The sequence below is a fragment of the Gopherus flavomarginatus genome, chromosome 5 (genome assembly GCF_025201925.1).
Source record: "Gopherus flavomarginatus isolate rGopFla2 chromosome 5, rGopFla2.mat.asm, whole genome shotgun sequence".
Classification (NCBI taxonomy): Eukaryota; Metazoa; Chordata; order Testudines; family Testudinidae; genus Gopherus; species Gopherus flavomarginatus.
In genome coordinates, this window is record NC_066621.1 from 54,606,331 (window position 1) to 54,623,889 (window position 17,559).

At 36.4% G+C, this 17,559-nt stretch overlaps 1 protein-coding gene across 1 annotated transcript in view; it reads right to left on the reverse strand.

The window, feature by feature from the left end:
* OTOG (otogelin) overlaps positions 1-17,559 on the reverse strand; it is a 168,740-nt gene that overhangs the window by 78,012 nt on the left and 73,169 nt on the right. The window contains exons 24-31 of the mRNA XM_050955788.1: positions 14,539-14,646; positions 12,835-12,973; positions 11,146-11,280; positions 9,031-9,177; positions 8,649-8,768; positions 7,600-7,716; positions 6,584-6,740; positions 5,167-5,193 (exon numbers count right to left, since the gene is read on the reverse strand). Coding sequence (XP_050811745.1) covers positions 5,167-5,193; positions 6,584-6,740; positions 7,600-7,716; positions 8,649-8,768; positions 9,031-9,177; positions 11,146-11,280; positions 12,835-12,973; positions 14,539-14,646 — 950 coding nt within the window. The remainder of the gene's footprint in view (positions 1-5,166; positions 5,194-6,583; positions 6,741-7,599; positions 7,717-8,648; positions 8,769-9,030; positions 9,178-11,145; positions 11,281-12,834; positions 12,974-14,538; positions 14,647-17,559) is intronic.

The window sequence follows — 17,559 nt, forward strand, 5'->3', positions numbered from 1 at the left end:
CTTAAAAATAAATAATATTATCCACCAAAATTACAAAAAAATATAAAAATTGAATTTCTGCCAAACCTAATTATATTACCTGTATCTACGTAGACACAATGCTGAAGTAGTGCAATATAAAAGAATCTTATCAGCCTGAATTTGAAATGGATGTATTATCCATATACATATGATCTGAGGTTTTGTAAAGTTTCACACATCTTCCTCCACATTTGAAAATTAACTATTTGACAAATGCAAAATAATACAAACATTTTTGCAATTGATGTGATTTATTTAGTATATGTCTGGTAGTACTTTATAGCAAATATATATTTAAATGCTAAATAGCTATACTGAAATATAGTGAACATTTATTAGATGATTTTCAGCTATAGGATTAATATATTTGTATTATAAGGATGCTACCAGTAGCTCACAGTATTATTGAAATCACATTATAAATGCCTCTGTTAAACAATACTTATTCTGAGTACCTTTCTCAGAGCTCAAGAGCAGCTCTTTGTAATATCAAATTTGTGTCTCTTTCACCAACAGAAATTAGATATTACCTCATCCATCTTGTCTCCATTTAACAGCAGTCATATTATATGGAGATATACCTATCTCATAGAGCTGAAAGGGACCTTGAAAGGCCATTGAGTCCAGTCCACTGCCTTCACTAGCAGGACAAACTACTGTCTCTGACAGTTTTTTGCCCCAGCTCCCTAAGTGGCCTCCTCAAGAACTGAACTCACAAACCTGGGTTTAGCAGGCCAATGCTCAAACCACTGAACTATCCCTCCCTCTAAGAAATGACTTACACTCAAGATTACCTGCAAAGCCAGGATCAGAATCCAGAACTTCAGACTCCCAGGATAGAAAGCCTAAGGCACTGGTCCACACTGCCTAATGTCATCATGTATAAATGAACTTCTTGGATAGTAAGACTGCATGTATAATGTTATCTTTTTGCATACATGTGCACACAGTGGTGTAGTAGTGTGATATAAAGGTATTATCAGCATGAATTTGAAATTGGGTGTCTTATTCACAACTGATAAAGCTGAAGGGTGAGTTACATTGTGATCTCAAACACATGCTGATAAATACTTCCTATGATGTCACAACATCACCTATTTTGCTTATACCAATAATACTGAAGAAAAACATATTTTTAGGATTATTTTTTAAAAAATTAACTGGGACTATTTTTTGTATCCTTCTGCCTTAAAGCCAGGTCTCTTAGTTCCCCTGCATGCAAAGTACAGGGATCAGAAAAAGCCATAAAAATGTCCTGAAATCGCATTTCTATAACTAACAATTATCATGAATTAAAGTCTGATATCTCAGGCTTTTTCAAGGCATGAATTATGTACTGAATCCCATTAATAAATTGGCAATATAAAAAGCATCTGTTTCCAGCTTTGGAGGGATATGAGATGCACAGCTCTAAGTCAGAACATTGTTATGCACAAAAACCCGTCACTGGCCCAGGACTGAATCTTAGCCTTCTTGAGCCTTAGGCTAGGCTAATATTTTGGGGAGAAGGAGAGTGTGTTTTTGTGGCAGGATGATTTTTTTTAATGGCAGCTGTTTTGCCTATTATAACAAATCCTGTTGAGATGGATTAGCAGGTAAAGAGAAGGTGAAGGGGGTGAAAGGTGTATGATAAATGAATTTATCACATGGCTATTACTAACACAAATGTGGATATACACGCATGCAGATATACACACATGCATACTCACACTTACAGTAATTATCTGCCCACACCTTTTAATAACAGTTAAAACTAACATCACAATTTGAAAATGTACCCCTTATTATCTAATTTTACTTTGCTACATCCAAGGATCATTAGAATCATTTTTCATAGATTATAAAGCCAGAAGGAACCATTGTGATAACTGAGTTTTGCCTCTGGTATAAATCAGACTATCAGGATTCCCCAAAATAATTCCTGTTTAAACTATAACATGCCTTTTGGAAAGACATCCAATCTTGATTTAAAAAATTTCCAGTGATGGAGAATCCACCACAATCCTTGGTCAAATGTTCCAAAAATTTGGAGAAAAAAAGATCAAGTCAGACAAAAAACAGCCTTTTTCAAATTTTTTGGCAAACTGATAGAAAAAAAATAATGTTAAGCTGAACAAATCATTTAAATTCAGCAAAACCTATATGTTTTATTTCAATTTGGATTATTTTCAAACATTTATGATTGATTTCTAATACAATTAAAGGTAATTTTGAAATTAAGTCATTTCAAACCAAAAAATGTGAAGCATTTCCTCTTGAAAATGTCAAAACACAATATGTCAAATATTTAGAATTTTTGTTTTAGGATTTTTTCAACTGAAACAATTCAATGAAACTGATACAAATTTATACAATGCTTCAGAGTGACTGAATCTGCATTTTTCACTGAAAAAAGTTTCAGACAAAAATTTCACCCAGCTCTAGTTAACTACCATCATAATTAAAAATGTGTACCCTATTTCCAGTCAGAATTTCTCTAGCTTCAACTTCCAGACATTATGTTTTGTTATACCATTGTCTGCTAGACTTTGCTAACAAAGTTGTGTTCTCCCTTTCGATACTTACAGACTGTGATCAAATTACCCTTTAACCTTCACTTTCTTAAATTAAACAAATTGAGCTCCTTGATTTTATCATGGTAAGGTGTGTTTCCAGTCCTTAAATTTTGAACATTACACTTTCAAACTTCCAGTATCAGAGGGGTAGCCGTGTTAGTCTGGATCTGTAAAAGCAGCAAAGAGTCTTGTGGCACCTTATAGACTAACAGATGTATTGGAGCATGAGCTTTCGTAGGTGAATACCCACTTCATCTAGTCTAGAAGGTGCCACAGGACTCTTTGCTGCTTTCAAACTTCCAGTCATTCAGTCATACGGTACTTCATTTGTGGAAAAATACAAAAAAGAAATTATAAATGGCAATAATCCTTTATTACTGCATTTTCCAGTATTTAAATTAAAATGTTGAAATAGCAATTTATCAGTTAAAAACCTACTATATAACACTTGTATGAGCAATTCAGCTCAAATTGAAAATGCTTTTAAAAACCCCTATTACCAGGCAAGGCAAATCCTTTAGTCAGATTTTCTCTGGCCCTTTCGTATGGTGAGCAAAGAGGGTAAAGAGGCACAAGTAGTCTCTTCTACTGGAGGCCCCATCCAATCTCCTTCTGGAGAACTGGCTCCATTACAAGCCCAGTGCAGTGTCTGGACCCTATCCAAAAAGAAACAAACGTCTTCATAGGTTTAACAGGCGGATTTACAAGATACTCTGAATCCTGAAAATTGCTCAGATCAGACTGTCTTAGTTAGTTAGTTGCTTGTTTGTAGCTATTTCTTGTAAGATAGCCACACCATCAGCTCAGGATTAAACAAAGACTGTGAATAGCTAATCAACTACAAAAGCAGTTTCTCCTCCCTTGGTGTTCACACCTCAGCTGCTAGAAGAGGACCTCATCCTCCCTGATTGAACTAACCTCATTATCTCCAGACTGATTCTGGCCTGCATATCTATACCTGCCTCTGGAAATTTCCATCACGTGTCTGACGAAGTGGGTATTCACCCACGAAAGCTTATGCTCCAATACATCTGTTAGTCTATATGGTGCCACAGGACTCTTTGTTCCTTTTTACAAATCCAGATTAACAAGGCTACCCCTCTGATTCTTGAAAGTTAGCTACCTCTTGAGGCTTTCCAGGGAAATAAAAATGGGAGACTAGATCATTTAGCAATCAGTTCTGTTGTCCTAAGTACTAAATACCAGTTCAATTTTCAGGCATCTTTAGAGGTCACTAGTTTTGGGAAACGTACAGTAAAAATTGTTCCAGATAATAGTTTGCCTTTGGTAAAAGAATAGATTTCTTAGGCTCTGATGCAGGTAAATCTGTTGTTTTTAAACTATGAAACAGTATGGAGGGATCTTATAGTATATGGAATGTTTTCCTGTACGATACAAATTAACCAAATCTGTTTCAAAACTGGGTATTGCATAGAACAAAATGAACTGTAGATTATCTGTATATTTTCCATATATTCTCCTTTCTCTCTTCTTCTTTGATAGTACGTATAGCTTTTGTTAATTTTATTTTCATTTATTTACTATGTGGACTAATTATAACACAGTACACCATGTTTGGTGGTGACTGCATCATCTGTCTTGGGAAAGAGAATTGATTCTAAAACAACATCTAGGATATTATGACCTCAATGTTTCTATCATATTTTCTTTTATCAATATCATCTTTCAGTGTTTTATAAAAGACATTACTATTAAAGCTATTATTCCTTTATAATGTAGTAAACTAGCCCTTGACTAGCTGGTCTTTTATTAATAAACTATAGATTGATTTAAACCAAAATCTTGAATCTGGACACTCCTAACTTTGGAGTTGGATTTATTTCCACAGTACAATAGTTTTCACTGATTATATTTTTTAAACCACATAAGAGAAATTGTCAACTATAATACTAATGTGATTGGCTGGCACAAATTCTATTGGATAAAATATGCCATTAGTTACTTAATGAACAGTTATTTATTTATAATCTTCAAACATTTACATTAATTGTAAACAGGGCCTGCTCCAGGCCCCAACGCGCCAAGCGTGTGCTTGGAGCAGCATGCCATGGGGGACACTCTGCTGGTTGCCGGGAGGGTGGCAGGCAGCTCCGGTGGACCTCCCACAGGCGAGCCTGTGGAGGGTCCGCTGGTCCCGAGGCTCCGATGGAGCTTCTGCAGGCACGCCTGTGGGAGGTCCACTGGAGCCGTGGTACCCGCGGACCCTTCGCAGGGAAGCCTGCGGGAGGTCCCCTGGAGCCACAGGACCGGCGAGCGGCAGAACACCGCCGTCCTTGGGGCGGCGAAATGGGTAGAGCCGGCCCTGATTGTAAATAAGTTATATATTAGTGAAGTAGGTCTAAGTTCAATATGAAGTAGATTCCATGATTACTAGCTCTTGGAAACAGCAAAGCAAACCTGCAATACAGTAACCTGAACATTAAAACAATATAGTGTTTGCAACTTCCATTTCTCTTCAGGAAGATGGATCCAAAGTTTCTACTTTTATTCAAAATGATAATAATTATACACCACAACAAAAAGTTTTCTTGATTTCTTACCAACTCTTCATCATTATTGTAGGACTTACCTTTATTGAAATATTCACAATCGTACGCTAAAAAAAATAAAGGAAAGAAACATTTAGCTACAGATATTTTGCAGATTTGAAATTTAGAGAAAAACAAGTTTTCCTTTAACCCACTAATGAATGGACAAACAAAAGCAGCTCAAAACCAAATGCCAACTAACTTAGATTTTGCACAAAAATTTATTAATTGGCAAAGCATTTATTACAACATTTGAGTAAAAATGCATTAACTTCAGAGCACACATTCACTGCAAACACATAAGGTTATCTGTTTGTGACCTCTAGTGGTCAAGACTCAGCTTTACAATCTTTCCTTGCTGACATTAAATACACCTCTACCCCGATATAACGTGACCCGATATAACATGAATTCAGATATAATGCAGTAAAGCAGTGCTCCGGTGGGGGACGGGGACTGCGCACTCCGGTGAATCAAAGTAAGTTTGATAGAACGCAATTTCACCTGTAACACGATAAGATTTTTTTGGCTCCCAAGGACAGCGTTATATTGAGGTACAGGTGTACCTGCATATAATCCACAATGTCAGAAGCTATTATGTAGCTTCCCCACTCTCCCAGGCTCCCTGTGCGACCTTAGGCTATTCATGTAATCTCTCTGTGCCTCCCTTCTCAACTGTAATGTACAAATACTTCCCTTCTGCCACCCTTTGTCTATCTTGCATTCTTACACCATAAACTCCTTGCATCTAGGACTATCTTTTACGATGTGTTTGCGATAGGCGCTGTACAATTGTGCCTCAATCTCAGCTGCAGCCTCTCATCAAAACTGTATTCGTAATAACAAACAATAATATAGCAATATTTTAAATCCTGAATTACACTTTGTTCAGAACATTCTTTAATCTTTTCCCACCTCCACATTGCAGGTGCAGTGTTGTAAAGCATGTAAAGATGTTGTCTCCTGCAGGGGGACTCTAAGATTTGACCCTTGCAGCTCCTCTTATCTCTTGCACCCAAAATAATTGAGTTTGGACTTGGCCTATGCTGTGATTATATGCTGTCCAGCTAGCTTCATATCAGCTATGTTGTGGACACTTCACATTTCGAGAGCAGTGAAAAATCCACACAAGTGACTCCATCCATCCATCCACATCCCATAGGATATCTTGTGCTGGGTCTCCAGAAGGTAATGGGAAAAGAAGAAAATGTTGGTGTGTCACCCACAAATATAGAAGTGACCAGCAGTTCTCACACAGATTGGGAATAGAAACCAAGCAGAGAGCTGCATCTACTTCAGTTTTGGAACTGGAGACTCCAACAAACAGCTCTGCTGCCGTTGCTCTGACTTTAAAAGGGATGTGCTCATGTGACTCAAACTTTGGTTATTTTTTCAGAACTTGATCCAGTGTATAGACTGGCAATGTGCTGGGCCCAGTACTTGGTTGAGAAAACTTACGACACACTCTGGGGGACCTCCAATCTACGACGACTCCATGCTGACAGCACTGATGTGCATATGCCGATACACTTGTACAGAAACATTCACAATCACCTCCTTGGTTACAACCACATGTGTCTGTCAAGCAGTTTGAATAAAACCAGGTGACATCAACCTGAAGAATATAAATGTTATTGTAATAACATAAAACAATTCACATAGACTTTGATGAGTGATCTCAATACAGAGCTATCAGACTTTGACAATTTAACAAGTAAGACTTCAAAATATGATAGGTGTTAGTTTAAGTGTCTGCCTAAAACACAAAGCATCATCATAGTTATGGGAAACTTGTACACTGTTTAGTAGTACTATTGAATTAAATCAAATGATACATAGAAATCCATGCAGTAATATGATGTTTATGTTGACTTGAAGTATGGGACAGGGTAACAGTGTTTACTTGTAATTTAAACTTTAATAAGCTAAAAATTAGAAATATTAATTTCCTCAAATTAACCATAAACTTAGCAAGCTTGTTAAGAACCATTGGACACACATTATCATTTAAGAAGTGATCAAACATGTGGTGAAATTAGTGATGAACTGTTCTCCATATAGACAATTTCATAAAAATAATTCTGTGATTTTTTTTCCTCTCTTATTGTCATGAAGTCTTGTTGTGTGTGACCAAACTTAAAAGAAAAATCAATTATTACCAGTGCTAAGTTTTCTGGCTGAAATATTGTAAAGTGCTCTCTACATGTGTCTACGCTGTAAGAGTTGCACAATCAGGCCCTAAAGTATATCAAGATAGCTAAATGTGTCTAGATGAACTGGAGATCAGCTGAGAGCATGTGATCGTTATGAAACATGTAAATGAGCAAGTGCTAATGAATAGGAAGCAGAACAGATATGGGTCACATTTTCTCTCTCTGTCATGTTAGATAGGACTGGGATTTAAAGTGACATAAGGTTTCTTTTTAATCATATACACAGAACTTCACATCATTTTATTTGTCATCACTACTCACCACTGGATGGCAAGCTTCAAACATTTCACTTAACAGTAACCCACATTCTTTCTTGGCAAATGGCTCTCTAAGTGGGTTCAAACTGCATGGATTTCGAATGTCAGAGCTGTCAACACACTAAACCAGAAAGCAAAATTGTCACTCCCCAGAAACTTGTTTCACAACCACTGTGCTATCTGAACTTTCAAAAAAGAACCTTTTTTTAAAAAAAAAATCAGCTTTCAAATAATTCATGTGAGCACAAATCAAATGCATCATTTCTAAAGCACTCATCGTAGGAGTCAAGACAACCTAAGACTTATTATTAAATAGAGGAAGGTAAATCTGCGAAGACGGAACAGCCCATTGTGGAAAAAGGTTTCACTTGTTCTGAGGGAAAAGGAAAAACAAAGCAACAGTTGTATACATTGACTTTATTGGGGTTCAAGCCTTACTCACACATGTAATCCTGCTTTAATGAATAATAAAGATTACTCATATAAGCAAGCCTTGAGTTTTTTCATTATTTAATGTTTTACTTTAACAAGTTTCAATTGGACTTTTGAATAGCAATCTCAGAAGTACATATGGATTTGGTAAAGCATTGTTTCCTTCTGCTAAGCTAAATACTCAACACTAATTCATTTAAAATAAATATTTATATAGATACTGCATATAAAATATTTTAAAATACACAGTTTTTTAATTACAGTGTTCTATAGTGCAAAAGATGGGAATATTTTAGAGGGCTGTTTCTCTAAAACTTTCTATTACTCTTTGAGCAATGTTCTAAATTTAATGAAAAAGTGCACTACATTTAGAACAAACATAAAACAGAATACTGCACATCAATCCTCCATATATCAGTGCTTTAGGAAGAAAAAACTTCCTGTCCTTTTTTTCCCACTTCACTTTTATTACTTGTTATAGTAAGGTCAGTAGGTATTGTAAATACTGTTTGCAACTGAGGTGGGATTCCAGGAATGGAATTATTGGTTTTGAGGCTGATGAGCTATAAAAGTGTTACACAACAAGGATTTACTAGGAAAGCCATTTTTGTTATTATTTACCTCTACAGCTGACCAGCTACTTCCAAACTCTTGAGAGTTTGTTAACTCAAAATTTTCTGGAGTCCTCATTTCATTTATTGTTTTCATGTCAAAATTTCCACATAATCCAGTCAGTTCACCCTAAACAAAGTATATGTATTAGTCAGTGCTACTAGCCTTACCCATTCTTAAGGTTGCCTGTCATATCCCATTATAAGCACCCGTTTTTAGTTGCTTATAATTTTGATCATTTACTTCATATTAATTCAATTACTATAGAACTGTTTGAGTTGGCAGATGTGTTTGACAGATCTTCTAGTCTATTCTCTGAACCATGGTCAGATAGTTATGTTAGTCTTTCAATACTGTACAAATGACTTTAGGTGTGTTGATCTCTGCCTACCTGCCACTGAGGTCCAGTCTGTATATGAATAGTTGTTCTTTGATCCCACAGAATGGTGATGTGTTCATTAGGAAAATGAACAAGTGTGAAAAATCCAGCTTTCCACAAGTGTATTTTTTGTAGTTTGTCTATGTAACTAGATGGACTCTGTTCAAAACAAAACAAGTCATCACATAATATAAGTAAAGTCTTTAAAAGGTGTCTGCTTGTCAGGAAATAAAATACATCAATAAAATGAATGATGGGAATGATTTAAAAATTTGTCCCAATACTGAGTGATTGCCACACAGGAATAAATATACGGGGGATTTTTGCCATGATTAATGCTGGAGTTGTCGTGGATTACCTGCCTTATATGTTTTTTTGAGTGTTTGGGGTTTTTTTAAACAAACATCTATGACTTTTCACATTTTCAGTGTCGATGATGAGAGTATGAGTGGATAGGATACTAAAATGCTGAACAGGTGCCTGAGAGCTGCAAAACTAAACTGAATTTCCATTGAACTGAGCAAGACTTAAGCACGTGCTTAAGTACTTTCCTGAATATAGATTAATGTAATCATATATTTGAGTGCTTTCTTGAACTATATAGGGACAGAGTCTGCCATCCTTTCTCACACTGAGTAAAGCTTTTATATACACCGCTACCTTGATATAACACCACCCAATATAACACGAATTTGGATATAACACAGCAAAGCAGCGCTCCGGGGGCGGGGGGGGGGGGTACGGCTGTGCACTCTAGTGGATCAAAGCAAGTTCAATATAACGCGGTTTCACCTATAACGCGGTAAGATTTTTTGTCTCCCAAGGACAGCGTTATATCAAGGTAGAGGTGTATTATAATTAATTATATTATATATGTTATATTATAAATAACATTCTGTATGAAGATAGCAGAATCTGACCTAGAGTAATGAAAAATCAACCCAAACCATGGAGCACGCTAGAAACTGGCACATATTTTATGCAATTGTATGGAAGTATTCTGAAATCCAGATTCATAGGATGAAATGCCACTTTAATGGGTGGGAGACTTGACTGGATCAACAAAGCGCCAGACAGCTTTAGAATTAAAGGAGAAGAGTACACATAGGTAGGCCCCTCCTCTCCCCAGGTGTAGTGTTGCCTGTTGGCTGGCCAGAGAGAAATGAGCACCAACTCCGCATAATCATTAATGGAAACCATTGCCTGGGACCTCTCATTCTCCTTGACCCACTTTAGCTGAACCCACTCTCCCTCCCCATAGTACAGGAATAGTGTTTTTTAGGATACTGTGGGTCCAACTGACTTTCTGTTTTAGGGGTCAGGAGGGAATTTTTCCCATTGCGACCAAATTGTCTGAATCTGGTAGTTTTTTTCACCTTCCTAATAGCACCATGGATAGGAAAGGATTGAAATAGGATTTAGAAATTTAATATTGGAAATTGTACAAATGTTTAGTATAAATTGCAGCCGGCACCCAGTGTGGACAAAAAAGGGCAGTGCCCAGAAATTAGAAATCTGGTATTTCGCTGATAGGCCTCAGGCCTAAGGGAAAAGGGGAGACCTGGAGTTTCATAGAAAAACATTCTTTAGTACCTTTTGTCTCCTTTGTAGGGGAAGGGTAAGAGGATTCAGCAGAGCAAGCTGAATTATAGGGGTAGACAGTTATAGGCTTTATAATAGGAGCCCTATAAATCCCACAGTGGATCCACCTAAATGCCTGTTATGGGAAGATGCAGTAGAAAACACCAAAAAGGGGCACTAAGTTGAATAAAGTTGCAACCTGACTCTTAAAGCCCATCCCCGTGTACTCATGCATTTTTGAGTCCTGATCAGTGAAGTTAATGGCAAAACTTCCATTGACTTAAATGGGGACAGGACTTCATCCATAGATTTTAAGGTCAGAAACAAGCATTATGATCATCAGTCTGACCTTCTGCATAACACAGGCCCCTAGATTTCACCCAATGATTCCAATGGACTAGCCAAATGCAATCAGCATTTACTGTATAAGAGATTCAAGCAATTGTAGGTTAATTAGCATAGTTTTAAAGTATTTGTATATAGACAAGACCATCCAGTAACAAATATACATTTTCCCTTTTTTCGAGGCTAAAAAGTGAAACTTACTGGATTTCCAGTGTCGTCATCAAATGTTATAAAAGATTTTCCAACATTAATGGAAATATACTTTCTGCAAATTATTCCAGTATTAAAGCAGTTAACGTTTTCTGTAATGACTGAAAAACTAGTAATTGAAGTGCTCTGCAGAAAAAAAAAATATGTAAACTGAATCAATACTACACTGCTATAGTTATGCATGATTATTTTTTTTCTTTTCCGTAGCAGTAACCTCAATGTGCTATAAGTATATTTCACCCCAGGCACTCCTGTATTCACACCCTACACATGACACCAATATTTGTACAAATATACCTTGTGACGTATCATATGAAAGCTAATAACATGTTGGTTATTATATAACTGTAAAATGCAAGTGTTAACCTTATAGGTGAAGTTATTAGTTCCCCTCTGTATGATGTTACAATAACATGTTTAAGACAAAGACAGCTTAGGCTAGGTAAAGGTAATAAACAGGTCTGTCATACACAAACGAAGGTGGGTTTACCTCAATTTACATATTAGCAGTAAACAACGCCATCAAGTTAAACCAGCAGGGGTTATATCTAGAGTCTGAACTCAAGAGTCAGAGAATTAACATGGATCCTGCCCCAGAGAGACACAGGAGACTGAATCCCCAGGAGGCTTTCCTGACTTGTAAGGTAAAGACAATTTCTTTGGTAATATAAGGGAGAGAGAGACTCCATCTTTATCCTTCACTGTAAGGAAACAAAGGAACCAACCAATTTGATCTCTGTGATGGATCCTGGCCAGGTCAACCAGTGAAAAACTAGAAGGGAGGCTGTGGGTGAGAGAAACCATTTTGAACAAAGACCAGATCTTGCTAGATTATGTTTTAGACTTTTAGATACGTGATTTTCAATTTTATGTGCTTGTAAGCACTTTAATGTGCTTGTGTCTCTACCTCTATCTCTTTTACTTATTATCACTTAAGCTATGCCCCTTTGTTAATAAACTCATTTGATTTAATTATAAATTCAATAAAGTGTGTGCTTCTAGTAAGCTCACAAGTTGGAATGTTATATTAACACTTTTTCTGTGAGGTTGTAGTGAGAGGGACTGGTCCCTGCAGTAGGATGATTTGGGGGCAAATTCAAGGCTGGAAGGTACTAAGGTCAGCCCTGCAAGAAGTAAACAAGTTGGGCAAAGCCAGGTTGAGGCTTGTGGGCTGTTGGTAGGTTGTTGGGGTAAGAGTTCTGGACCAAAGCTCAACAGCCATAAGATACCCAGGATTATAAGGCAGATGTTGACTGAGCACCTCACTGGCCTGGGTGAACCTCAAACCATTCTAATTAATTCATGGTCCAAAGTTTTAGCAGCGATAAAGTTCATAAAGTGACAGGTGAAACATCAACATAATGTACAGATAAGCAGGAGGAGGAATGGAAGCTGAATTGTACTCTGCATGTCATAGAAGCCTGGAGATCCTCAGGCCCTGTCAGCTTCATTTGTTTCCCTAGATGTGACTGTACATTTTGTCTTTTTCCTGCTGATATGTTTTGTTCAACATTAGCATATAATACAAAAATAAATTATTTAAATTATAATGTTAATCATACAAATGAAACAATGTGATATTAAATAAAGTGAAGATTTTTTAAAAAGTAGCAAAAAAATCTTTGCAAGATTTGCAAGTTTTTATCTGGATTTGGGGAGACATCAAAAAAAAATTCTCACCTTAACTAGATGAATCTTACAAGTTCCAATGAAGTCAAATGTGAGTCCATCAAATGTCCTGTAATGCCGATCCCCGTATGCAGTACACATTGATGGGCAGGGATGGAAGGTGCATTGAAATGACCCGTGCTGGCAGATACTGAAAAGTATGATCAATAGTGTAATATCAAGTGCAGAAACAGACAAATAATCACCATTATTTTACAGATCATTTTTCAAAAATTAGAAATATTAATAAAAAAGCAAAGCCAGTAAAATATAGTTCTAGAAAGTGTTAAGGAGTGTGGATAGGTTGCAGACTGAAATGTTATGTAGTAATGATATCAATAAAACCCACCCTGAAAAAAAATATTACATGTTGAATTGATACAGTTTGAAACGACATCCACTGAACTGTATGTTGAATCTGTAGATTCCATAATGTACCAGACACCAGTATTTCTGATATTGAACCAGTAAAAAGAAAATGGCCTCGCTATTAAATTTAATACATTACATAGTAGTTCACATCAATAAAAAATCAAACACATGTAACAAAGAATAGCTTGCATACAATATAGTAGTTCGAACAGAAGCTGAATCTTGGAATCAGGTAGTGACACATTAGTAGTAAGTCCAATTCCAGCAGTCCTTACTCTGTCCTTAATTTAAGGGAGTTTTGCATGATAGAAAAAAATTCAGATTTGCTTAAGTGATTTAGGCCTGGATCTTCAAAGGTATTTAGGTGCCTAACTGAAGATAGGCACCTAAGAATTCAATTATGTGAGCCTTAGAACCTAAATTCCATTTTCAAAGGCAACTTAAGCATACAGAAGGTTTTCAGTAAGACTTAGGAGCTAGAATCCCCAAAGTCTCTTTTGAAAATGGAACTTTGGCACTTTGGGAAATTTTTCCCCCCAAAAAAGGCCTTTGGGACTCAGCTCCTTGATATAATTGTAGCACAGTTACACTAAATATAGTATGTTATATATTTTCTTTTTCTTAATATGTATCTATGCCACATGTAATATATTTAGTTTGAAAATGAATAACTATGATATACCCGTTGATTAAATGAATGGAAGTCTCATTTCATGAATAAACTATGGGTTGGAGTCATCCTGTGAAATACATGATACAATGGATATTACCGTATATGGTGACTAATCATATTGAATTATACTGATTCATATATTACAAACTGAAGGAGTAGAAGGTGAATGGCTTTAACAGGAGAAGCAGTTGTCAGGAAGGAAGAAGTGGGTGCAAATGAAAGCAGGCTCCATTTCTCCTTTATTTTGCACGCTTGTTAGTTCCAATACAGTCTCCCTTTCTGACCCCTTGGCATGTAACTTATACCAATATATACCCATGTAGGCTGTCTTAGCAATGTGCAACTTATCCTGCCATTTACCTCACCTCTCAATTTGGCCCTATGTGTTTGTATTTTATACAATGATATCTAATTAACTTGGGATACTGATAGTCAAGATTATGATTCTTCTAACTCCTGCCTATAATGCGACTCCCTTTTTCCAAATAATATGCTGTTATTCAGTCACTTGGGAGTCTCTTGTGATAATATTCCAGTTCTAAATAAAAGTTCTATTTTTAACATTTATTTTAACCCAAATGTAAAAATAACATTACTGGAGATGGAATACTAGAAACTGGTTTGAAAAATATAATCAAGAACAGTAAACAGCCAGACAAATTTCTGCTTACCAGGTATGACAGGAAGAAATGACTTTGTCACCTGGGAAGTACTCCTTTCCTTTCCATGAACATGGGCATTCATCTGGCTCAAAGCATGCATCACCATGTTTAACAAGGCTGTCAAAAAAACATCAAGTATGCATTCAATGCAAATATATTTTTCAGATCTATACATTTATAAATCTTTTCACTGCTCTTTTAAATAATTTGTAATTAACTCCACAACATTTTTCTTTAAAAAGCAACTGCAGTATTTTAAATCCTTTTGGGAACTCAAAAATACATTTTTTGTTCCTAATACAAGTTTTTTACCAGTACTTACACATTTCCATTCACAGGCATCTGAATATTCCACCCTTAATTAAAGTTAAACAGTGGAATAGAACACTAAGCTCTAACTCCGTAAGAGTTATTTGTAGATGCATAGATTTTAAAGCCAGAAGGGACCATTAGATCAATCATCTAGAATGACCTCCTGTACATCACAGGCCATAAATTTCATCCAGTTACCTCTGTAATTTGTGTTTGACTAAAGCATATGTTCCAAAAAAGCAGCCAGTCTTGTTTTGAAGACATCAAGAGATGGGGAATCCACTACTTCCTTTGGCAATTTGTTCCAATGGTTAAAACCCTCACTGTGAAAAAATTGTCCCTTATTTCTAACTTGAATTTGTCTGACTAACTTTGATCCATTGTTTCTTATTTTTTTTTTTTGCTAAATTAAAGAGCTCTTTGATACCAGTATTTTCTCCTCACGAATGCTTAACCTCCTGAGTGGCTCCAGTGCCTTCAATCGTCAAGTTAACCACATGCATGCATATTTACAGAATCAGGACTTACATTTCTTATTCATGATTATAAAGGTAGTAACTGATGTAATAGATTAAAAAAATGGAACTTCAAGAAGCATACAGGAAAATATCTGAGGATTCCAACAACATATGAAGAAAGGGAGAATTCTTGTTCACCAGCACAAAATATAGCAACAAATACAAAATTTAAAATAAAACCCTGAAACCAACATATCAGGGATAAATAAATGGAGATGTGAAACAGGAAAGATGGACTTAATACATAAATACATGGAATTATTTAAATTTACACAAATACTTGGAAAATACACAGCAAATGATAAATGAACTGTTAAAACAGAGTAACAATTCTCCAATGAATCCAACATAAGTTCTGTGTCAATTTTTTTCTTGTGCAAGTTGATGTACCATTTTAGGTTGGGAATTCAAAAAGGTCCCAAAGACACATTAATGGATTTCTGAAGTTTCAGTTGTCACCAGTGAAAAACAGATTTATAGAATGAGAATTTTTAAAAAATGTGAATCCTTAGTTAGATACAATAGTAGGAAGTAGACCCTTCATTGTAAGTCTTATGACTCCACCTTGCATTGAGTTCTACTGGTGCAAACTCCTATTCCTGTGCAGAAATTGTGGAGAAAAACATGCTAATTGGATAGAAAAAGGGGAGAGGGATCCCTTGAAGGCCCCATAACATCTAAAATTATCTTAATTAAAAAAAAAAGGCAAATTTTGACATTTACTCTCTTTGGGCAAGAAATAATCATAAGTATTGCCAGGCTGATGTTGGTTTCTTTGAAAAGTAATTAGATTTTAAGAATAAAAGTTCTTCTCTGCTACATGCATGCAGAGAATTTCCCTGAGAAAGTCCACTAGACTAGTCCAATTTACTCAGAAAAGTCATATCTGTTGCTCACCATTGTAATATGTGTGTGCTAGATTATCTGAGTCAGGGGAGCAGCACATCATTGACAGTCATTTCCTGGACAAACTGGTTGGTGTCACCATTTTTTTCTCTGCAGGAACGCAGAGGAAAAATTAAATTATTGCATCAAATGCATTCAGCACAGCACTTATTCCTTGTGTACACTGGGAATTAGTGTTTTGTAAACAAAGTTCTGCGATTATAACCTAGACCCCAATTCAGTATGAATTAAAACAAAAAACAACAAGAACTTCTCCACTCTGGGGCTCTTTTACTGGGAACACGGTACCACCACCAGGAAAACACTAAACTGAAAGACTGTAATTTCTTTAGAGTATTTGAAATGTCCTTTGTAAGTTATACCCATTTCAAGTTTTCTGTCACTTATTGGACAGTTTAACTACAAGACCAAAATTCCCACTGGTTTAAGCTACAAACTGAATAGGCCACATTCAGAGACAAAGAGCATCAGGTTGACAAGCTAAGACCAAATGCAAGTTCCATCTCTGTAATATAACACTTGATAAAATAAGTGATAACAGCTCTCTCTCTTGTAAAGCCAAAGAACTAGGTTGATTTCAACAATTTAAGAATTCATAACAATATGCCATCTAGAGATGTCCAGAACTCTCCCTTTTCTTCTGAAGTATCAGACATTATTTCTACCACCTATTTACGTGCAACCTAAAGATCAGTGCTAAGGGTACACTTATTTCTACCTTCCTTCATCAAACTCAACCTGTATTGAATCAAATTCATTGCCACCTTATTAGGCTCCTGCGTTCATTTAAATAATGTCCATGGGACTGAAGCAGAGGATTATTAGAAGCAAAAATGGCATTTTTGAATGAATAAAAGCCTAAGGGATAAATGTTTCTCACTTTTGCCAAGCTCAAGTACCTGGGCTTGAGAAGTAAAGAAGCATCTCCACAGGCTGCACCAGCAAGAGAGTCACTCCATGGTCACTACCACAGTGCTGGCCTTTCTGTAGGCTCAGTGCATGGTTCACTCACTTTCTTCCACTATGCAAAGTCATATAGCCAGTGAAATTCCCTGGTCCCACCCACAAACTTGCCTCTAGGGCTTCTCTCACCCCCTCTGCAAACGCCTCAGATTTTGCCCACAAATGATACACGGAGGGAAACTGCAAATACCAGTTATTGTGAGTGTACTCCAATGCCATGAATAACATCCTTACTAGCTGACAGGAGAAACAGAGGCACAACAAAACTGCCTCTGCCTGTGCTTATTATTAGTATTACTGTAACATCTAGTGGCCCCATTGGAGAGGATTC